The 24763-nt window shown below is 42.2% G+C and overlaps 1 protein-coding gene across 18 annotated transcripts in view; it reads left to right on the forward strand.

Annotated features, from left to right (window-relative positions):
• The window catches only part of KLF12 (KLF transcription factor 12), a 247046-nt gene that overhangs the window by 88603 nt on the left and 133680 nt on the right, over positions 1–24763 (forward strand). For 14 of the 18 annotated variants that reach the window (XM_083826745.1, XM_083826755.1, XM_083826756.1 and 11 more), the window contains one exon: positions 6885–6974. The exons of 1 other annotated variant lie outside the window; for it this stretch is intronic. In XM_083826745.1, the coding sequence (XP_083682871.1) occupies positions 6885–6974 (90 nt within the window). Of the gene's footprint in view, positions 1–6053; positions 6129–6884; positions 6975–22521; positions 22648–22668; positions 22967–24763 lie in introns of those variants that run through there. 3 more of the 18 variants (XM_083826757.1, XM_083826753.1, XM_083826752.1) reach the window with 3 other exon arrangements.

The following is a 24763-nucleotide window of genomic DNA, read 5'->3' on the forward strand; positions in this document are numbered from 1 at the left end:
GTAAAATGCAGAACTACCAGAGTATGCTTTCATTATGAACATTTCACACAGCTATAGACATAATTACATATGATGAAGATCCTATGGCAAGACATGGGCTGTTAACCCCGATTCCCTGGCAGAATTCCCAGTTGAGTGATTACCTTCTAGCTACATAAATTTACTTTTATTTTCTATTGGATAGTTGTTTCCTTCACTTATTGGAATGAACTGCTGTTATACACACTGTGGCGATGTTAACTGGTACGCTTTACTCTCGAGATAACTTCATTTCAATGACTAACAAATCTCATTGTATGGTGTATAAAGGACTTCTTAGGAAATGAAGGTCTTCAGCAAGAGTAGGTGATTGAGGTAGAAGGCAGTTTCATGGTTCTTTCCTGTGAAAATTTGAGAACGCATTCTTCTTGGCTTCCTCTCCCTCTGGAGATGGTAGTGATATTTGAGAAGAGATGGCAATCTTTTCTTCTAGTCTCCCTTGAATCAATGAGAAAAGGCATTTCAAACTTTCAAAACCGTATCTGGTTATACTCTTAAAAGGATGCAACGTATCTTCAAAAGCTTTGCCTTAAATGAATCACTTCAGATATTTTGCCCTGAGGTGTTATGCTGTCTGTTGCTTTGTTAATGGATAACTTCAGTATAGTAATGTAAGTAATGGGAATAGCATGAATTTAGGTATTCATCTTCAGAAGAATCAACAGAGTAATCTTATTGCCAGGGCAAATAAGTAACATGGGCTACTTTGTGGTTAGTTCAGTATTAGTTATTAGGTCAGACGTATTTAAGTTAGTTGAATATTAAAAAAAAAAAAAACAAAAAATAAATAAATAAATTTAGAAGTCCTGCAAAAACGACCAAAAGTTTTGAAAGCATAAATGAGAATATAATGATGAATTTGGAAATTAATGCATGTGCAGAAAACTTGTGTAAAAATGACTTGAAGATGAGGCAAGGCAAATTGTAAGTCATAGCTTTGAGACAGGAAAGCTGCTTAGGGGCTGTCCTCAGCTCTTAGCTTTTCAAAACTATTACCCTTAAACCTGAAACTTTTTAATTGTAAATTTAATTTGACTCTGTTCTTCCCGCAACTGATACTGCACTTCTCAAAAATGAAAGTGATAGAGATTGGCTCATGATAGATGTTAAGTTCATACAGAAAAACAAAGGAATCTGTTTTATTAGTCACATTGAATAATTATGAAAATGGTACTGGGGACAAGACAAGGAGTAAAATTCAGGAGGATACAGACGGTTCTAAAAGTGTGATGTTGTGTAGAAAAATCTGTCCAAGTAATGGTATGTTCAGTGGTTCACAAAATGTGGGGTTCTGCAAGAGAGGAAAGGGGAGCGGTGAGAAACCAGTATGAGCCACTGGTCGGTGCCAAGTAATCTGAAGTTACATAAACTTGCAAAGCGGTGCTATTAGTGCGTATCGCTGCAGTGTCTGCATGTGGCAAGGTGCTGGGGACTCCTCTGTGAGGAGAGGCCGAGGCTGCCCCATGCTGGACACAGCCAGCTCCAACGGCCCCACCACGGGGCATGGCTGGGCCCAGCAGCCAAAATGGCGGCACCTCGGGGAAAACATAGATAAGAAGGGGCAAAACATTGCACAGGCAGAACACCGAGGTTAGAGAGGAGGTGTGCAAGGTGCTGGTGTAAAGATTCACCTGTAGCCCACTGAGGAGACTTTGGTGGAGCAGGTCCTGCTGCCTGTGGAGAGGACCACAATGGAAGAGACGTCCACACCGGTGCCCGTGGAGGACCTGAAGGAATTGTAGGCTGTGGAGAGCCCACACAGGAGCAGATTTTCCTGCAGGACCGCATCCTGTTGGGAACGACCCCTGTGGAGCAGGGAAAAGCATGAGGAGGAAGGAGCGGCCAGGAGGAACTGCTGTGGGCTGACTGCAGCCTCCATGTTCCCTGTCCCCCTGCGTCACCTGGGGACAGTGCACAGGGGAGTCTGAAGGGTAGGACTGAAGCTGAGCCTAGGAAGAAAGGAGGGGTGGGGGGAAGGTGTTCTACTTTTTGTTTCTCACCATCCAACTCTATTTTAATTGGTGACAAATTAATTTTCCCCAAGTCAAATCTGTATTTCCTGTGACGGTGATTGGTAAGGGAGCTCTTTGTCTTTATCTTGGCCCACGAGTGTTTTCATTTTATTTTCTCCCTCTGTCCTTTTGAGGAGGAGGAGCGAGAGAGTGGCTAGGTGGGTGTCTGACAGCCAGCCAGGGTCAACCCACCCCTCACGAAGCGTTGACTTGTCAGCTGAACATTTTGGGGTTTCATAGAAAAGTTTACAGTCATTGAGGGCTTTGTCTTGTGTGTGTGTGCAGTGCTTCAACATGACTAAGTCAGTCTGTTATCTTCATTAATGACAGCAGTTACTAGCATCATGCACCCTTGCTTCTGTATATCCCTTGTGTTCATGAGATGAAACGAGAAGGAGCCGGTCTTGCACAGGAACATAAATAAATGACTGTCAGTGCATGCAGGGGATGTAGGGTCTGGGTTCTGGGTGCTCTGAATCCTGAGCTCGCTGCTGTCTTCCTGCAGTAGTGTGGGGTTGTACCCACCAGTCTGGCCAACCATGATCTTGGAGAGCATCATTTCATTTCTCATGCATCAGTACTGAGGAGCTGGACTTAAAAATACTGGAGACTGGTGCGTGTGTGTGGGCTCAGATTTTGTCATCTTGCGCTTAGAACAAATTATGGAGTGAATTTAGAGGCATCTTTGGTTGCCCCTCAGGGCAGGAGGTTGGTTCTGGCACCAGCTCCCCCTGTTGCTGTTAAAAGCTTGCAGCGTGATTCTTGAAGGTATGGCTTGGCCAAATTAAAAACTTGGCTTCAAAACTACGGGCCTTCTCCCAAATGGAGCCAGATTTCATAGTGGTGTCATTCATAATTAAATGAATAAACACTACAGGATGCTGGGGGGAGAGGGGGAGGATTGAACCAGGATGAGATAGGAGTTTTTGTTTTGTTTTTTTATTCCCTTTAAGTAGCTGATGATAATTTGATTACAATTTGCAACAGACAGTTGTCCTCGTAAAGAAAATGTCAATTTGTAGTTGGAGTGATGCTGTACTAAAAATGTAGGTCTTTTGGAAGGGTGGAGTCTTGTTATTAGACTGATTGCTACAGCTTCTAAGAAAAGCCTGTAAACCTTAAAGCTTATTTGTTTTGTGTGACAACTACTGCAGTAGCAGTTGCACATACAGACCTGGGCCTGGTCAGTGTTTCATGTTAATCTTTCAAGGCAATGAATGCCCAAACGTGATCAGTGAAAGACTGAAATGGATAGCAGCGAGAAACAGAGGTTTCTGTCTTTTAGGATCAGTTGGTTTATTGATCCAAGAGAACAGATGTTTTCATAAGGTCATGCAGAGCTTGGCTTGGTAAGGGCCTGGTATAGGACATCTGCTGTGTGTTTTGCCTAAGTGGGTGACCGGAGTCCACCAGGTGGGTTGGGTTGGGAGGAGGGACGATGGACATCAAAGGGCTGTCATACGAATTCACATCACCCTCACCTGTGGGGTGCTGGGGGGCTGCAGTTCAGCTGGCACAGTGGCTGAAGGGGGTTTAGTGAGCTGGGAGGGGACTCTGGCCTGAAAAATGTATTGGCTTAGTACATCATAGGGGCGATCTCGGCTGGTGGGTCTCCTGAGCGTAATAAATTAGCGTGAGGCACTAGTGCAGCCTGGCCTCACTCAGGTGTGAATGCTCCATCTGGCCCAGCTGACCGGAGAGGCTCCAGAGGGAGCTCCGCACACTCCCCCACCCCTGTGGGGATGAGGCGAGCCCGTTTTCCTTAGCTGATTGCCCACCGTATGCAAACCTCGGCAATTACGTTCTATTTGCTGAATGGCTTTGAACATACTGTAGGGCAAACGCTGGTTACAGCAGGAGAGTGTAGTTCTGAGAGATCAGCTCTCTGAGCGAATATTGGGCTAGACGTTTCGTCTGTACGTGCGACACACAGATTAGATCCACTCGGCAGTTACCAGGCGGTGGACCCCCCCAGGATGTGTCACACGATGTCCTTTCAGTTATAAACGCAGAAAGATCAAATAATTTGGAAAGAATCTACTCCGGCGATTATTGCTGCTCAGAATTATAAATGACCCAAAAGCCAAAATATTCACTGAATTCATCCTTCAGACCAGTGCTCAAACGGCAGAGCGTTGCTCTTAAGAAATATGATTTTAGACAACAAAAGGGGAAGCAAGTGCTATGAAAATTTAGTTAAATGTAAATGTGTTAAATGGTACATGAACTAGTCAGGTTTTCATGATTTATCAGTTTTAAACTTCAAAGGCTCTGGTTAGCTTGCATTTTTAAAACTAATGAGTTTATCACAGCCAGTGGGAAAAATGGTTCAAGTATATCAGCTGTAAATTGGTACAAAGCACTAAAAGGGACATTAGCCTCTAATCAGATTCTAACAGTTCATTAAACCTGCCTTTCCTCAATTGCGCTTTGTCTGCCCCCCTCCTTCTGCTTGTGCCTCCTGCGGAAGGCAGCCACGTCCCTTTTTTCATTCGGGTAAGACCTCCTCGGGGACGTGAAGCAATATCAGCTCATCCTTCTTTGTCTACAAGCTAAACAGCCTAAGGGATGCTTTATTATGGTATATTCCTGATCTTGCTGTAAAACTCAACTGTACTGCTTATAAATCATGAAAGGAGGGGGACTTCTCTGCTTGCAGAGCAGGCGCTGGGAGAGCCTGGAATGCCAGGCTGGCTCCTGCTGTAGCTCCACCCGAAACCACATCCAAACCACTGAAGCTCAGTGACGCCCTAGGACATGAGATCCCTTTCTGATAAGTAAACAATGCACCGCCCTTGCTGGGAAGAGGGATGTAAAGCCTGGAACCATTTCAGCAAGCTGTTTGTGGCATCCGGCTCCCTCCTTCTCTTTCCCCACCCCACGCCTCAAAGACTGAATAACGATCAAGGTGTGCAAAATGAGTTGCAGAAAAGATGCAAGAAGAGTTTATTATTATTATTATTATTATTATTATTATTATATTTTTCTTCCTGTTGTGTCAAGCTTAAAGTAGATAGGCAGTGGAAGCATAACATGGATTTGGAACATCACTTGACTTGTCTTTATCTATATGTGTTTGAATGTGTATATGTTAAGCTGAAAATGACCTGTTCGGTCCAAAATTTCATAATTTAAGTGTTTAGAGTTTTTCTTTAAACTTAATAATTTTATTTATTTAGTTATTAATTGTACAAACATGAGAAAAAAGGTGCTGTTTTCCTTTCTGTCGCACTGCTCTCTGCTTTACTACCAAGTTCCTGTCCTCCCCGTCTTACCGAACCGTAGCCACAGCTCTGTGTGCTGTAACACATGGGTTCAAAGTGAGGGTGATGGGAATTTTAAACAGGTCATTTGCTCTGCCTTTGGCACTGTGTTGGAGCATGCGTGTATTGGCTTCCCTGCTCTTTAGTGTAAGTTATTTAAATTACAACAAAGTAAAGGAGTATAAAGAAGTAAACGGTTGCTGCAATACTTAACTCCCTAAACAGCCTGGGAAGATCCTGGGATGCAGTGCATTAATTGGAAAAAAAAAAAAGTTTAAATTAATTTAAGTTTTACAAGTGTATTTTGGAAGCTTTTAGGAAGCAGTATAGCATACCATTTTTCCTTGAAATTCCCCCAAAGCAGCCGTGATAATAAACAGGGCAATGAACACAGGAATTCCTTCTGAATAACGGCACCACACAGTACTGAACAGATCTGCTGCCAGTGAAACACACGGAGCGGGTTTTTTCCATTACAGTGCATTTGTTGAGGACTAAGAGGTAACGGTTAGCGCGGAGGTGAGTTCCCAGTATCAAGTGCTGTGTTCCAGACAGGGTCACAGATAAGTGGCTGCGAATGAGTCACTTATAAGCTATATGTGCTAGAGTTTCTCCATTTGAGAAACATCTTTGACGTTTTCGCATTTCTGTGCAACTGACCAAAGTGTTTTGATTCATAAGGTCACATTCTCGCTAGAGTGATAAAATGTCTTTATTCTCACCGTGTTGTTCAAACCAGATGGCAGCTGAAGGGGCTAGCTTTGAAACACCATCCTTGAGCCTTGACTACGTTAGAAGATTAACTCAGGTTAAGGTAGTATTTGAACTGAAAGCACCAGAGATTGTTTTGCATATTTCATAAAATGCTCAGGCAACAGTGGGACGAGGCATTTGTAATAAGGATGTTGATTCAGAGAAGTACAGTTTTGCAAATCTCACTTCAAACTGAAACTCTCAGCCTGTATTGTCCATTACTGAAAGGATGGTTTTTACACTCTGTTTTTCTAATTTCTTTTGTATGAGGAGTGAGCGCATGGAGATTCTCATTGAGAAATGCAGTTAACTTTACAAGATAATGATACGAAATCTGAGGCTGTGTGTTAATTTATAGTGTGTGCATGTACAGGTCTTCAATATAATTTCTCTGAATTCAACTGTATGCTTTCTGTAGGTGATATAAAGTACAAATGTGTGATTCAAATCAAATACACCTAAGTATACGCCAAAAATCTGAAGCTCTTTGGCATCACTGCTCTCTTTTCCAGTTCTAAAGAAATGAATGTATATATATGCATGTGTGTGATTAATTGCAAATTAAAAAATAGTAATTGAAGATCATTTTCCCTTTTTGTTTACAAAGACTTAGTTCTCTTTTAAGGGTAACTGAAAATATAATTTATTATTTTAAAAGAAATAGCAACTTGGTAGGTACTTTTTGAAATTATTATTTCATGTCTGTTAACTTTAGTTCGGAAAAACTTACTTCTGCAGTATTATAGAATTAAAACAGTGAATTTAATCGAGTGTCTTTCATCTTTTTTTGATTAACCTTGTCCTTTTTTTGCCTTAGGACATCAGCGCCTTTGAAAACAGAATGTTAATGCTTGATGGGATGCCGGCAGTCAGAGTTAAAACAGAGCTGCTGGAATCTGAGCAAGGGGTAAGCGGAGGTTTCTGTGTGGCTTCACTCTTCAGCACGCTGGTGACCCTTGCCAAGCTACTCTGTGGTTAGCTGTCTCTCCTGTTGTATTGCTGTTTTCTGTTACCACTTTGGAGCTCACTTTCTTGGGAAATGTGTCAGGCAGCTGGGAACACAAAACTCTGTGGAAGACATACTGAAATTGTCTGGGTTAGAGATGCTTTCTGTGGTGTAATTTTACGACTGCAAAAAAGGGTGCAGTTTAAAATATGGGGAGGAATAATGGATTATGGCAAAGAAGCCAAATTCATACGTCCAAGAAGGCCCATACATATTTATGCTATTCTGCTTTCTTGGGCTATTTGCTTTACTGTGGTTGTTTCGTCCTTTATACGTTTATCTTATTGCATTTTCTGTTTGAGCAAAATTGCTCTTTTGGGTGGAATGTACTTGTTGTGATAAGAGAGCTAGAAGCTTCAGATGGTTACAGTTAATGTCACAGAGTCTGCTGAATACGAAACAGACACTATGAATACGATTTTGGATTTTTGCAGAGCAACCATTTGGTGTTAGATGTGGTGTTAGATGTGGTGTTAGATGTTAATTCTAGTGGCAGATTTAAGGAAAATGGATGACTAAGTTTTTGGATTTGTTCAGGGTATTTTCTTACATATGTGGTAGTAATTGTACCGGGGATTGCAGCTTACTATGGCAGGATCTGTTTTTAATAGAGATGTTTATAGAGGCTAATAAGATGAGGTTTTGTGCTGTCATGGATAGATTCCTTATTTCCTTGCGTCCACCTTCCACTGTCCTGAAGAATTCAAGCCACCTTATTGCTCTGAAGGCAGATGCCTCCAACAAGCAGAAAGTGTAACAGAAGAAGCAATGTTTTTGCCATGTAGGGTTGGGCTTTTCCCTCCTTCTGTTAGTTAGCTTTTTTCCTTCCTGCTATTTTCTCAAATATTTAATTGAGAATTTAAATGATATGGAAGAAAGGGAATTAACTTTCAGGATGACTTAATTTGAAAGACTTGCAAGGAGAGATTGGTTATTCAGAATGTTCTTGAGGCTTGTTTTGAGTAAAAAAGCTCGACGTTTAATGGTGTTCTTGCTCACCTCTCAGCCTTCTTTAGAGTCAGTACCATCAGAAAATATACCAGTACCAGCATAGTTTGAGGGAACATTGAAATTCAATTATTGTATGAGACACAGTGATGAAAAGACAGATCCATTAGAGATAAATTTAATACCTTCTGGATGCTTTGCATTGTGTCTTTGTATGTAACACAAACTTTTATTTATATTGTTCAGAAGGCAAATGCTATATTGGTTTTTGCCTTTATTTAATTTACAATAAGTTCTATGCATGAAACATATTGCTGGATCCTTCAGGAAGAGTACTAAGTGTGATTTGATTCTGGAACACCTATTTAGTGTCCTAGAAACTGTAAGGAAATGAACAATTTATATAGTTTTTTTTAGTTTCCTTAGGTTTCATTTTTTTAATAAAATTTTACAGACTTTGTAAGCAGAAAATGATGTCATCTCTTTCTTTTCCAGTGACTGCGACTTTGGACAAAGAGCTCAGTTTAATTTGGGATTTTATGTGCTTTGGTACTAATTAAGTAGTGTCTGGTCAGGAGTCTCCAGCACCTTTATGGCTCTTCATTAGGGAACAATCAATAAATACAAAATGAATTCTCCAGTTTGCTAACAGAGGAGCTGGCCATTAGGATGGCAATTTTCCAGAAAACAGCTTAAACTCTAAAAGAGAAAGGTGGTTGAAACAGATGTTTAGCATGTGCTTCAGAGACTGTTTAGAATATGTAGATGTTGGTAGACATAACAGGGACAAGTGTTTGAAGGTGGTGATTATCAAAGACGTGCCGTGAAGCTATTTGGGAAGATGAATATCATAACTGGGAAGAATGGGACGAGAACTACAGTGTGATCCAAGCAGTCTGAATTTAAAATAGCTCTCCTTCTTCGCGCTGTTACAGTGCCCAAAGACCCTACAGTTGCACCTCCATTGTATTGTATTGGTATGCAGGGAGATGGCATTTCTACTTCGAAAACGTTGCAAACCAAGACAGCATATTTGAGTCTTAATGGTGGCAGCTGGAGCTGCTTCATTTAGGATGCTGTACATCAGGCAAAACTAGGCAAACTTCTCTAAACCTGTCTAGGAAGATGAAGATGTAGAGGTTTTTTTTTGTTGTTGTTGTTTTGTTTTGTTTTGTTTTTTTTTCTTTTTTTTTTTTTTTTTTTTTTCTGTTCCTGCATGGTATCTGGTATTGGTTATCGGTTTGTGGCAAGGGCAAAAGTGAGACATAGTTTAGGAGTTATGATATGAAAGTTGCGTTTGTGGCTAGAGGATCCCAAAGGCTGCACTAGTCGTGGATGAGTAAAACCAGAAAATGCACTGGAGCACCAGTGGCCCTCAGTCAGGGCTGATGAGTGCTGAGCCATCAGACCAGACCGTGCTGATTTGCCTCTGTAACAGGGCTTTGGAAGAACTGGAATAGTATCACTTGATCTTTTAGCTGATAAAGGCTACTGCACCATTGGAATTGTCTTCTGTTTAAATCTGAGCCCATCTTTCAAATAAACAGCTTCTTGATTTTAAAAATGATAGCGATGAAAAATCTCATTACTGCTGTGCTATCAGTTACCTGTTCCTGGTGTTAAAGCATGCACCTAATTTTTATTTGGAGCTTATCTAGCATCAGTTCCCAGCCCTTTCCAACAGCAGCAGGCCCAAGGGAAAAATTCCCTCGTGGTGCCATGTGACGATCTCGCTTAGCCCTTTTGGGGCTGGTCTGTATGAGATGCGGTGAAGTGAGGTGGTTTCAGAAGGAGGTTGCTGTTGTGGTGTGGGAGCTGCCTCCATCGTTGCTGCATGTGATGGCTGAGCAGTCCGGTTTTGGTGGGTCCTCCATGATGGGTGCTTACAAGGCAATTACTGCAGAGCTTTATCAAAATTAATTTAATAGTGGGTTTCGAGGACATGTGCCTGCTTCTTGTTAGGGATACTGAAAAATTCCTTGCAGGGCATATGAATGTTTCAGCCAGAAAAGGTGTTTTCTCATTAGTTGTGCCTTGATTAGCTGTCGCTTCTGCTTCTTGACCTCCAAGGTGGGATTCAGAGAAAGGAGCGTGCTGCAGGAAGGTGGATGTTGCTTGGCCATGCGTGCAGTGCTGCTTGGGACACCCAGCTAGTCCTCTGCTGTCCTCGCTCTTGAAATGTTTGCCTGGTGAGAGAGCAACTGGTAGAGGAGAGTTGAATTGCATATTGGGCAGTTGTTGCGCGGAGGCCAGCGTGTGCATTGGGTATGATGGCAGGCTGGCACTGCCTCAAGGCCTGCCCCGTTGCCGTCATGGTCCTGTGGTGTCCTGTCAGGTACGTGACGCAGGTGAAACGAAGGTACGGAGAGTTTCTCAGGAGTCACTCGGTGCCAGTGCTGAATTACTGGCAGAGAGCAGGAGCCAGAAGGTACCCCTGTGACTCTGGGTATGTCTCCAAGACCGCAAGGAGAGTAAGCTAAATGCCTACATCCTTGCTTCGAGTGGGAATTGTTGTAATGATGTTACTGTAAAATGCTGGCTAGGCAGATTACTTCAGCAGATGACATGACCGTAGCATTTGAGTCTGCACTCCAAGGTTTCAATTTATTTTGTAATTTGATCAGTGCAATGATTAAACAGTATGTGCTTAACCTGGGACTTTATTAAAAGCTTTTTTTGAAATCCACGTGTCCTTATTTTTTGTGAGCTAGTAACCCACCAGCCTATTGACTGGAGCAATAAAAAATATTGTTATGCAGCAACCTAGCTAAAGTGGACAGTGCTTGCTGCAGGAACATGACAAGGTAGGAACAAAAAGCTGAAGAAGAAGTAACATTCCATTTCCTCTTACCCCTACTCCACCAACACAGAAACACAATAGGAGGGGGAAAAAAAGATTCTGTATGTAAGTGGACCCAGCTTTTAACTTTCCATTTCTGGCATATAGCTGTGGTGAAATAGGCACCATCTGGCCATGTGCACTTCCATTAGAAATTCTTCTTCAGGTGCTGCTCTGGATAACCTGATCTTCACCTGGTGTTGTCCCTTGACTACATGGTGGTAGTAGTAGAGATCCTCCACAATGCAGGTGGGAACCAGAACAGAGCAAATCGCTGAGCTGAGAGTTAAGCATTTTTTGATTTGTTTGGATACTAAGACAGACCGTCAGTCGTTTTCGTGTTGGAGTCCTTGGTCTATTTGCAGGCTAGGTTAAATGAATTGTAAAGTTTTTCTCTACCATCTGTGCACTGAACTCCAAGATCTCTGTCTTGCTAGAAGACTTTTTGTTTTACTTTCTTCCATGATAGAGCTATTTCTTGCATTGTGTTTGGGTGCAAAACCAAACCTGGGCTGACAGCTCCGAAGGGTGTTTTTTAAAGTATTTTTAAATAGCATCTGTCTTTTTACTGCAGAAATGTTACATATCTAGAACAAGCAAATTTGGATTTAAAATGCAGTGCAGGAAAAAGAATTAGAGAAGAAAGTGTAGTCCGGTTGAAATTTCAGGGTATTCTTTGAAGAACAAAGCTTATAGGCACAGCAGAATAGGCAAGTTTCTAATTGAGGCTGAAAGGAAATGGGGAGCTGTTGCCTGTATTTCAGCTGTGCCTGAAGCACCAGTTCCTTTGAGCCTGTGGCTAAAGAGAGGTGGGCATGACTCACGAGCTACAGACTGTGTAAATGCAGTGAAGATTAATTTTTACCAACCCAGTTTTAAAAGACACTAAATTCAAGCTAGGTGATTGTGGGTGAATGAGATTTAGGCAACTTCATAAGGAAGACATGCTTTATGAGGTATAGGGTACTGGACAAATTTGGAACAAAGAAGTATTTACAAGGGAAATCAATTTTCCCTTTGCTTTGGAAAAAGTTAAAACACTTCTGCTTTGTTTTATTGTCACCAATTTAGAATAGTTTAATGATCTTTAGAAGGCCATCAGCATTAGCAAGAACAGATGCTTATTTTTCCAGTGAACTACTGTCCTTAATTTTGCACAGGAGATTTAATGCAGACTATTGTTTGAGGCTTCAAGAAGATACAGTGCTGCTTTAATGACTTTATCACAAATTAAAAAAAGACATTACATAAAAGATATCGCATTGCCCTTTAACAAGGCTTCGTTATTACCTCCCCTACTGTGGAACAGGAGCTGGCATTGCTAATAAATTGGTAGAATTACTTTAGAAATGTGAATTTGCTTATCATTTAATATACTCCAATGACCTACAGCTTTAGATCTTCTTATTTGCAGTAAATTTTTTGCATGTCAGTAACTGGCTTCAGAGAAGGGCATGAAGAAGGTGGTCCCTCCCTGTTCAGGTGAAGGTGGGGTGCTTCAGCAGGAAGTAAATACTCATTCTTTGGCTGTGCCAAAAGCTATTTTGGAAAGTAATGCTCCTCATTGCAAAAATGTATGGAGGCTGCATTAGTTTAAATGGCAATACAGACTAGGCAGTGAATTCATCAACTGATGGCTACTTTAAAATGTTGAGATGGATATTGTTGGCTGGCTTCAGTGTGAAGTCTGAAAGTCTTGATGGTCATTGTTGCTGATGTGGCTCATTTTTGTTTGTTTGTTTGTTTTTTTAACTGGTAAATGTGTCTGACGTACTCAAACGTGAAGTTACATTTTCTTAAGTACTTGCGGACTCAGACCTTAGGCCTTTGTTAAAAGCAGATATGTGTGTAGGATAGGTCTCACAATCAATCCTCAAATACAGAGAATAATGCACTTCTTATTTTCATGAGCCTTTTTGTTTCCAGATCTTATATTTCATCCATTCCTGTGACTGCATTTTCTCCTCTCAGATCGCTGTTTGAAGATTATATATCTCATTGTGGATTCATCCCCTAATTCTGCTTGATCTGTCTCCATTCCCGTGCCTTATCGTGTCCGAATTGTGAAAAGAATGACTAAAATGACAAAAACTTTTAACAAACCAATATTGTTCTGTCTTTTGTCTCTAGCTAAATTATCTTGTCATCTCATGTCTGAAGAATGCCATGCATGCTTATGTTGTATACAGAAATTTATTCTACCTCAGCCTGGATAGTAGTGACAGAAATCTCTTTTATTTGAAAAAATGTCCAAAAATAACTATTGAAATTCAGTCAAGAAGACTGTTAATAGCAAAGCTTGCTCCTTGACTATTTAGGGAGCTAGGTTTTATTGATTCTTTGGCTTACATACATTCTTTGTGTTATTAGAAGAAAACATGCTTCTAGTATTTCCTGTTGTAATTCCTGTTGTAATGAATCCCTGCTTCATCCACATAATTTTTTTTTCTTTCTGAAATTATACTTCATGTTTAGCACCACTGATTTTGGGGAAACAAACAGCATATGGACAGCACACATATATCAGTCTCTTCTGCAAAGAAACTAGCCCATCTTACTTTCTGTTTTCTTCATCTTACAACAGACAGTAATCGAGGAGTGTTATTGAGGTGTTAGAAATACAGCTGATACGATTCATTAGTTGTTCTACAGAGCCATAAATACGACATTCTTTAGGAAGAGATCAAGATTTAATCCCAGAGAGAAGTAAGGACTGGAACAGGGCATGATGCAGTGCTGTATGTGATGTACCTAAAGTGGCTCCTGGCAAGGAAGTACAACTGTGTCTTCCATCACGGCTGTGCTTGGGGAATATGCTCGCAACCCAGAATCACAGTAATAGAATACCCTGAGTTGGAAGGGACCCACAAGGATCATCAAGTCCAACTCCTGGCTCCACACAGGACCACCCAAAAATCAGACCACGCGTCTGAGAGCATTGCCCAAACACATCTTGAACTCCAGCAGGCTTGGCACCATAACCACTGCCCTGGGGAGCCTGTCCCAGTGCCCGACCACCCTCTGGGTGCAGAACCTTTCCCTAACCCCCAGCCTGACCCTCCCCTGTCCCAGCTCCATGCCGTTCCCTCGGGCCCTGTCGCTGTCCCCAGAGAGCAGAGCTCAGCGCCTGCCCCTCCGCTCCCCTCGTGAGGGAGCTGCAGGCCGCCATGAGGCCTCCCCTCAGCCTGCTCTGCTCTGGGCTGAGCAAACCGAGGGGCCTCAGCCACTCCTCACATGTCTTGCCCTCTAGGCACTTCACCATCTTTGTAGCCCTCCTTTGGACGGACACTCCTTGATAGTTATATGTTTTTTAAAGCTGTGGTGCTCAAACCTGCACACAGTGCTCAAGGTGAGGCTGCACCAGCACAGAGCTGAGCAGGACAATCCCTTCCCTCAACCAGCTAGCAGTGCTGTGCTTGATGCACCCCAGGGTGCGGTTGGCACTTTTGACTGCCAGGGCATACTGCTGACTCATATTTAACCTGCCGTCAAGCAGAACCCACAGATAACCTTTCCATGGAGCTGCTCTCCATCCTCTTGTCCCCCAGTCTGTACATATAGCAAGGGTTGCTTTTTCCCAGGAGCAGAATCTGGCACTTGCTATTCATATAGCTGCTGATAGCCTAGCCCTCTAACCTGTCAAGATCTCTCTTCAAGGACTCTCTTCTATCAAGGGAGTTGACAGCTCCTCCTAATTTAGAGTTACCTGCAGACTTACTTAGTATGCATTCGAGTTCTGCATCCAGATCATTTATGAAAGCATTAAAGAGAATTGGCCCTAAAATGGAGAGTGCAATATACATCCCAGAACGGTCCATCACAGTTATCAGTTGCATTAATTAAGCCAAGTGAAGCATGCAAGCCGATAAATACTGTGGGCACTTTTTCATGTTATCTGGCCGCTCACATGGAGAATAAAATATAACTGCCTCCTGTAACTTTGCTCTTGAGCTGGTATTCCTGCTCTATCCCTTGACAGTGGCTGAGTAACATGGGGGTGAGTTGGGTCAACCAGTCACTGATCCAAGAAAAAACAACCCAACAGGAGAAAGGAAATGATTTGATACGTCCTGCAGTCATACTGTTACAAAATCACGGATAGGGTAAGGGTGGGAAGAAGATTGTGCATGGTACTTTTGACAAAGACCTGTAGGTAGAGGTGGCTAACTGTATCTGAAACTACATCCTGAGACACCTTCACAGCTTCTGGGACCTGAACTAACTTCTTTAACATGTCTCTCCACTGCTGCCTTGACAAATAATGCAAATTTATTGTGTAGCATGTTTCTTACTCCTTCTGAAGTCAGCCTTTCCACTTATATTGAATAGAGAGCCAACGGTTTCGTTTCCTTTTTTTCCACCGTGGTTGTAGTTGTGGCTTATTTGTTTGGAATTTTTCCCTTCAGGATCAGATGCTAAAGTACTAATGAAAGGTAATAGATCTAAGACTAATAGGAAATGATGGCTTAAACTCGCTGTCACACTCACCAAGCAACCTTTTGCCAAGTTAACCAAGTTTACAGAAAGAAAATGCAGGTGGGCGTTGCAAGATGTATCGTGCTGTCTAAAATTCTCACCAAGAGAAGGATCCCAGATCCTCTGAGAATTAATTTACTGACCATTGTCTGCCATTGCTTTGCTTTCCTAGGCAGTTATAGAGCACTGCGGGGAATATATTCCTTATTCTGTCTATTATTGTTTGTTATATGTATGGTAGTAATGTGTAGATTTTCAGCTGTGGTTGAGGACTTCGTTGCACTAGGCATTGTAAAAATAAAGAATAAAAAGACAGTCCCTGGATATCCCTGGCTTAATTAATCAAAATATGTGTTCAGACACCATTTGAATGGGTATTTTCAGGTAACGATGATCATGCATATTAGGAATGTAGTAGCAAGTCTAAAAGGAAAGAAGCAGAGAAAGATCTGTGCTCCGAACAACTCATGTTTCAGTAACAGCACCATGACATAAAAAGTTGTCTCATATCTATAGAGGGCTGGAAGAAGGTGACTTTGCTCATTAAAAACAAAACAAAACAAAAAGATGATGTATTTGGTAGAGGAAAAGGATAATATTTTACATGCAAAACTGGGAAGAATTTCAAACAGAATGTGTGACGTTACCCAGAATTGAGCATTACTGAATACTGTTACAGTCCCATAGTAAAATTGTTTATGTACTATATCATACATTAAGTATATGAATTTGTTAATGGTTTTGTGGGGGCTGTAAAACAAAACAAAAAAACAACCACATTGCGTTTGGGAGAAGGAAAGTCAATCCTTTGATTTGAGTATAGTACTGAAGTCTGTTATGAGACTGTAGTCTGTTTGCTTTCTTTCACAGTCAATTATTTTGTGAGCTCACCTTGAAGACAGTTTCCTTTTGTGATAATGTATGACATCTCAGCCTGCTCTGCTACCAGAGTTTATGATGGGAATCTCATGGAAGATTTATTCAGCTGAGAAACTTCATCTGTAAAGAGAAACAAGCACGGAACATACAAGTTGTCTGTCTGTTACTGTGAATTTCTAAATCTGCATTTTGGGTTGAAAAGAGTTTGTTTTATAGAGATGTGAAAGGTCAGTGTTACCTTTAGTGCATTAGAAAATAGTTGAAAATGTCAAAAAAAAAAAAAAGTATCTGAAAAATTCTCAACCATCCAAATACCCACCATTATATCATTCCCCTGATAACCCCAACTCTGATGACACTACTGTGTGCTCCGTGTGATGTTTCTTTTGGGAGTCCAGCATCTACAGCTTAACTGCCATTTTGATCTAGTTTGCAATCTTAACTGGGAAACTAGTGACCTACAGATTTTTGTCCTTTACATCCTGCCAGAGAGGTACTGATGCTATGCTCAAAGGAGTGCCAGGTGTTCCATGTGTCAATTGATATACATTGCTCTCTAAAATCCTGTTACACTTCTACATTCAAACTTAGCACAGGCCTCTTTTCTTTTTTTGTAGGAGTGTAAAACAGTTCCAAGATAAAGTCATGTGATTTTTAGACTTCATGCAAAACAATTATTGGCATCTAAGAAGCAGTTACTCTTCAAATTTTGTGGTTTATGTGGTAGGGTATCTGAGGTTTGCAGGTTGCAACTGCACTGAAATTTAATAGGTTCTGAAATAATGTAGTCCATGCGTTCATACAGAGAAACCGATCAAGGTGAGATAGATAGTCCCTCTTTTATTAACAAGACAGCTACCTTAAATCACCTCATGTTTACATCTTTGTGTGATTATGCATGTACATAGGTAATGTAGATCTGCTGATGAACAGTGTTCATGGTTCAGACTTCTTTATTTAAAATGTTTTCCATTGAAATGGCTCCGTGAAATAATTAGGAACACAAAATCTTCTTCTAATCATTTTGAAATGAAAAAAGTTAATCATTACATTTCATCTTGTTCCACTCAGCAGTGAATTTAATTGATTTTTGAATGTTCGTTAGAGTCACTTCATCGTGGCGGTCTGTATTTTGATCAACAGGGCATATTGGTATGTTGAGAGGGGAAGAGAAATCGAAGTGACTCGGCCGTAGTCCTTTCCCTTTGTGTTGGCTCAGCGTGAAGTGCAATCTCTCTGTATTCCTGGTTTTCACTTGGGTAATTGCTATACTTTATTTCTTTAAGGACATTGAGATACTTGAAGTGAGAACTATTGTGAAAGTGTACATTATTAATACATTTTTTAATATACTAGCTAGCTTCAGAAAAATACGCACAAGCCAGTATAATTCAATAATTTATAGTATCACAGAACACTTCAGCAACAAGAGACAAATGCCACTATGTTATGATATTACTGAAATTATTTTAATCTTTGTTGTTGTTATGAGAAGGGATTACTTATAGTTTTCACTTGTTTGTTGGTTTTCTTTTAACTCTTTTTTCCTATTTGAGGTTGCATTATAAATAGTCCTCTTAATGTATATTTTACTGTTGCTCTGTATCCTGCTGGGAAGTACTGAAAGAGCCATATATTTTTTAGCATTATTGGCTTTTTTCCTTATTTCTCTCTGTGGAGATGAGCCCTTACATAAATTACTTTAAGGATCCTGTTTTCTTGATTTTTCTCCCTGCTTTGTTTCACGCTGGGAGGATGAGTATTTAATAAACTGTTATTTAGGGGCATCTGCTTTCACAGACATTTTCTTTACAAATGTTGTTATTGTTTGGTTGCATTGCTTAAATGAATCAGAATATCATAGGAACCATAGGCAAAAAAAAACAACAGCAACGAAAGGTGGTGTTCATCCTCTCCTGCCTGTGCAGGTCTCTCTGCTTGCTGGCTGGCAAGGCCATTGCCCAAGCGTGGAGCCCAGGCGGATGAAGTGGGGAGGCCTGTGCCAGCTCCATGTGGGGTCACCCCATGTGTGACTTGGGCTAGCCTTTGCACCTGGCTCTTGCAATGAAGCCAGGGCTCTTTTGGGTTGGCAGGGAGCACGGGGCTGCTGGAGGAGCAGCAGGTTGCCTCTGCACCTACACAGCCGGGGTCCCCCACAGGGAAGGGGGCATCCTGCTGCCACCTGTGTCCCACCTCCTCCTTAGACTGCTGCGGCATTTGTGGTCTTTTTCCTGCTTTCGTGGTTTGCACTAGAGATCAGTATTAATGCTGAGGCACTGACTTTGGCTTTGGCCATCATCTGTGATTCGTTTTGCGGAGCTAATGTCATTGCTGTAAATGAGTTACTGGAAATTCCCTACTAGTTGCGTCGGTTTGTCTGTAGAAGACAGCATCACCACCCTCTCCTCTCTGGATTATAGATACACTCGGTTATGTTTTTAATTCTTCCGGTGCCCTTCCGCATCATTTCCCTCTTTCTTTGATTGTTTTCTGCTAGGTAGGTGGTTTGAATACAGCCCGGTCGTATTCTGGCTGGTAGTTCTCAGATAGTGGGTGCCTGATTGCTCCGAATGTGTACATGTGCCCCGTGTAGATTTCTGTGCTTGTTTTGCTTTTTTTAATACTGAACAGCTGTTTGTGAACAGATAGATGTAAAATGATAAAAGCTTAACCATGAAATTAGGTTTTCCACTGTGGAACAGGGAATTCTCAGTGAGGGGGGACAACTGTTGACTGAGGAAGGAAAGGTGGGATTGGATATCAGTAGCAATATCAAATATTTCACCCTGGGTGAATTGATACTGACTGTTCTCTGCCACCTTCTCCTACTTCACGACGCCCAGGAGCATGTTCCCAGATGACAGGACTCTCCTGTGGGCCACTTAGCAGCCCACAGGTCCCTGGATCACTCTTTTGGATCTCTCTGAAGATGACAGCACTATTGGTTTCTTCTCCTTATCAGGGATCTCCCACTGTCTCCATGGCCTTTCAGAAAAGGCAGACAAGGGTGCTGCCAGAACATTGACCTCAGCACCCATTGATGCCGCCGTGGTGTTGTTTGGGTTCAGTCCTGTCAGGCGGTCCCCAGCTTGGCCCTCATCACAGCGGGTGCTTCTGCCCTGTGAACCCTGCCTGTAAGCACAGAGGCCCGTGAGAAGGCCGTGCTCGTGATGACCAAGGCAGAAAAGGCAATGGAGTACCTCAGCCTTATGGTGTTTGCTTTCAGCCTTCCCAGTTTGCCACAAACCCATGTTTTCCTTGTCCAGCTTTTTTTCCACTGGTGCTGTAGTAGAAGCTCGTGTTGTTGCCTTTGATATCGCTTACAAGGCTGAACTCCATCTGAATTTTGGCTTTCCTGATGCTGTCACCACATGCCTGCGCGGTATTTCTGTGCTTATCTTTTGTAGCCTGTCCCTGCTTCCACCTCCTGCAGTACTGCATCTTTGCACTCAAGCTCCACCATTTGTTCCATCTACCAGACTGGTCTCACTTTTTCCGAGTAGCAGGACGCACCAGTCTTGCATTTTGCAAGTTTTCCTGTGCTGCTTGGCACTTTTATTGCTGCCTCCCATGGGATCCCACTTAGTTCCCTGGAAACTTTCTCATTGTCTAAGCTGATCTGGGCAGTTCTCTGTTACTGTCTTTCTTTCCTCGCTCTCTTCAGGGTCTTGAATTTCTGTACTTAAAGGTCATTACACCAGTGCTACCACTGATGGCCACTGCTCCAACCTGTTATATCTTCCAGACATGGCACTGTTCATTCTTGTTAAGTCCATATGAGCCTGTATGAGAACACAAGAGTGAAGACAGTGGTTCAGATGGGAGGTCCTTCTCACCCATCCAATAGCATGTCATAGTATGTGCCTATGGAAAATGAGAGTAAAGCAAGTACAGAGCGATAGTACTTCTCGTATACCCTCCAGTGTCTGTCAGTGTGCAGAGTGGGGACTCTGCAAGGAGAGATTGATCTTTAGTATTGCAAATTGTCACTGCTCTTGAGCTCTGCAGAGATATTTGTGACAATGGGAGGCTGTGGTGTTGATTTTGACCTGTAATACCTTAAGTTGTCTTGCACCTGCCTACTTCCACCCTTGTACAAGAGCTTAATCTGTAATGATATAGGTGGTGGCAGCAAAGAGCGTGTTTCCTGCAATAAAGTTTTGATTTACTTCCACATTAGTCATAGGAGAGCAGACTTATAGATTTTTAGAAATCACTGCAAAAGCTATTCATGTCCAGAGGTTTCTGGAGAGAGCAGAAGCTATGCTGTTCAGAACATGCTGAAATGCAAAGGATTTTTTTCCTGTGGCTACTGGGTGTTTTGGAGCAAGGCTGTGTAATAATTCCATGTGACTATAAAACTTATGCTTAATAGATTACTTGTATACTTGTAGGACTTGTGTACTAATATGTCTTTGTGTTGTTGTATCAAAAGCAGATAAAGTGCTAATGTCATTAACAGCTTTCTCTTATGGGGGAAGAAAAGAAACACTCCCTGTGGAAGAAGTGGTGTTCTAGGCTGTGGTTGTTAGGGCAGACCATTGGGTTGGGAAGCTCCTGTCCACTCTTAACTCTTCTGCAGTCGTGTCAGTTCAGATGTGCTCAGGGTTGTGCTCTAAACCAGAGCTGGAAGAGGATTCCTTGGGGAGAAAAGCTGAAACTCCATGAAGAGCTGTGCTTTCTTAATTCCGGTTATTTCACAGATCCAAGTTAGAATGGAGGTATAAACTGATTAAAGTGTTAGATCTGCAACATCCACAGTTCTGTATGGTCCACAAGTTAAAACATGCTGTGTAGATGTGGCATGACAGAAATTAATTTTCATGATAGAAAACTTTCAAAATAGCAGATAGAATAGAAGCCAAAACTATTCGACCAGAGTAGCATGCAGGACTAAACCTTAAATCTATAAAACTGCTACTATAATCCATAGAGCCATTGAAGTGTGTATAAAAGTCTTTAAAATAATTGGAAGAAATCAACCAGATTAAATTTCCTGGCTTTTAAAGCAGAATTATGTATTACATGTCAGATCTGATGTTTGTTCTTAATTTTGTTTAAAATCTGCTATTATACTAATTAAACCAGATTATTTTTTTTGAAGTAGTGAATTTCAAATATTCTTTATGTACTAGTATTAAATGAAAGGATGTTGTGAAATGTGTATGAGACAGGGTTTATTGTTGATTGTGTACCCTAATTTTTAGTGTTTCTTGATTCCATGCAAATGATTTATACAGCCATATAAACTCTAAAAAGATACATGTTATTTCTTGTTATCCAGTAGTTAATGGTGAGTGCAAATTACATCAGCAAATATACTTTGAGTGCATGCTATGGTAAAATAACTTTCTGTTGAAAAATTGTATGCAGTATCAGTAGATGGATTTTCCTTGCTCATTTTAAAGGGAAAAAATAAATACATTGAATATCCGGAGTTGGAAGGGACCCACAAAGATCATCGATCACGTCCAACTCCTGGCTCCACACAGGACCACCCAAAAATCAGACTGTATGTCTGAAAGCATTGTCCAAACGCTTCTGGAACTCCAGCAGGCTCGGTGCGGTGACCACTGCCCTGGGGAGCCTGTCCCAGTGCCCGACCACCCTCTGGGTGCAGACCCTTTCCCTAACCCCCAGCCTGACCCTCCCCTGTCCCAGCCCCATGCCGTTCCCTCGGGTCCTGTCGCTGTCCCCAGAGAGCAGAGCTCAGCGCCTGCCCCTCCGCTCCCCTCGTGAGGGAGCTGCAGGCCGCCATGAGGCCTCCCCTCGGCCTGCTCTGCTCTGGGCTGGACAAACCAAGGGACCTCAGCTGCTCCTCACATGTCTTGCCCTCTAGGCACTTCACCATCTTTTTAGCCCTCCTTTGGACACTTTCTGATAGTTTTATGTCTTTCTTATGCTGTGTCATCCCAAACCGCACACAGTGCTCAAGGTGAGGCTGCACCAGCGAAGAGCAGAGCACGATCCCTTCCCTCAACCAGCTAGCAGTGCTGTACTTAATGCACACCAGGGTACAGGTGACCCTTCTGGCTGCCGTTGTGTGCTATATTTTTCTCCTGAGTCATAATTTTATATCTGAAAAGGTGCATGACATAGCTTGAGAACTGAACACTGACCACTTTCCCTGTATGTTGAGGCATGGCTTCTTAATGTGAGCACGTTCCTGAACTGCAGCTTAGTTCCCAGCTCTGTTGTTGGAGTTGTTTGCCAGAAAACATGATGACCATGTGCACCTGTGGATGCCAGATGCAATTTAATTAAAAGCCCATATGAAGGGATAGGGTATAGACAGTAATAGCATGAAACGCTAGAGAAGGATTGGTTGATATTCGCCATCCTCAGGAGCTGAAAGGAGGCACAGGGACAGAAATTCAGGGTGGGAATTTGTTGCCATGTCAACAGAATAGTTTCTCTAACAGGAGAAAACAGGTAATGAATAACTGCTGAGTGGGAATTTTAAGAGAAAGCTACACCCTGTAAAAAAAAAAGGAGAGGTTGTATCTTCAATAATCGACCTTCTCCATTCCCCCTGTGAAAGCCTGCTCTGGGAACATCTCTGTTGGAGCTTTCTGCAGTCCTTTACCAGGTCCTGCTGTGCCCATCTGCTAACCTGGGAAGTGCTCGTGCACGGCACGGCCGTGGGTGCTGGTACCAAACCAGCAGCCACAGGCTGACGTGAACCCTGTGTGGATTATTTGTGGAGCGGCTGAGAAAACCAGATGAGGATTTCACAACTCTGCCTTCCTTAGTAACTATTTTGAGTCTTCCCTTTAAATAACTGACCAGCATGTTTTCTTTTTGTCTTTCTTGGCTCTTCTAACACAATGTGAAATGCTGAGGAGGAGGATTTTAGCACTGGTGTTTCTTACAAGTACTTATTTCTAAACCCTGATTAGTCAGGAGTCATAGAAGTTGAACATGTGCTATTTGCATTTAGTCTGTAGCGCTGTAAAACCTTCTGGCCAGAAAAAGAGGAGGGAAAAAAAAGTCAGTGAGTAGGGAGCACCTCCAGATAAATGACATGCATGGGGGTTGTGCTCCTCTGCAGCTTTCTCTCAGCTGCCCCGCTCCTTCTCTTGTTTCTTTTACAGATACGCAAACCTCAGGGCAACAGCTAACAAGGTTCTTCCACCTGTCTGTGCTGTTCTTCTAAATGATGGTCTGTGCTTTCTCTGGCAGTGTAACACACTGTGTTAGCAAACAGGCTTAATAAAAGAATGTAATGGCTTCTCTAGAAATGCGCTGGAAGAAGGGCAATCTTAACAAAATTTAATATTCCTTGTAGTAAAAATTTTACCATTAGTTGTAGTGGAAGCCAGGTTAGATACTGAGCACCACATTTTGGAAGAGGTTGTCTTACTCCTTTGCTCTCCCCATCCTCTCCCCTTCCCCAACTCCTCCACTGCTGTCTCTGAGCTGACACTGGCACTGATGGGACCCGTCAGTGAGCTGGTTCAGCTTGCCAGTCTGGTCTAAAAGCAGACTGGGGTAAAAGAAATGGCAGTAATTTTGGCTTTCTGAGGAGTCAGACAAATGCCAGAGCAGACATGAAGCTGAAGGGGTGTGCAGGGAAGAGGAAGAGAGGCGATAAGCTGTTGGTTGCATCTGTGCAACCCTAACTCATGGGTTGTGCTTGTAGTCATGTCACATAGACAAAACGTGTACTTTAGGCATCATCACGCACTTTGCAGGTGCTGAAAGGATGAACGAGGCAGGTGTCTTGACTCGAATAAAGGACTGCTAAGCTACACTACATGAAAGAACGGAACTGCACAGCAGCGCAGTCCGTCCTTGTTGGGATGATGCAGAGCTTTCCATGCAGCCATATAGTCTGCTGCTGTTTTTCACGGGGTGTTTTTTAAGGCTGTTTTTCTGAACATGAGGGATTGTACATGCAAAGGAATGGCAGTTTTCAAAGATAGTGGAGAGCTTTGTTCAAGGCTTGTCCTTAATAGCGCCTGTGTGTAGCCTCTGCTGTTTCTGGTAATGGAGTACATCAACCTTTTGAGCTGCACAAGGACTTGCAGGATCAAGGCCTTTCTTTACGAGGGCGATGTATCTGTATGCTAGGAATCTTGGAGCATGTCATGCAAAAAAAAAAAGTGCAGTGGCACAGATCTGTTAAGATTTATTGCATCATTATCTCACATGAAACAGTAAGATCGTCCTGGCATGACTGAGCAAAAACAATGGTGTGAGGGTATCATTATTTATTTGGATGCCCTGCTGATTATACCTAGACATTTCCGGGAGCCAAGGCACTCTGAACAGTGTATTTTATTTTATTTTTTGGTTTGTTTCATTTAGTTTCAAAGACAGTGATTTCAAGGAGGGAAACCTGACCTACATCATGTTTCCTTCTCCAGTATATTCCACAGGTAGGTCATATTCATCTGAGAGTTAGTGAGATGCTGTAAGTGGGAATAGTATCTCCTCCTGACTTGTCTTGCTCATATAAAAACTGACAGCAAAGCCCCTAGGCACATGACTTGCAAGTTTACACCAAAGAAACACGAAGTCTGATGCCTTTCCTTACAGACCTGAA

This window comes from Anser anser, assembly GCF_964211835.1.
Source record: "Anser anser genome assembly, chromosome: 1".
Taxonomy (NCBI): Eukaryota; Metazoa; Chordata; class Aves; order Anseriformes; family Anatidae; genus Anser; species Anser anser.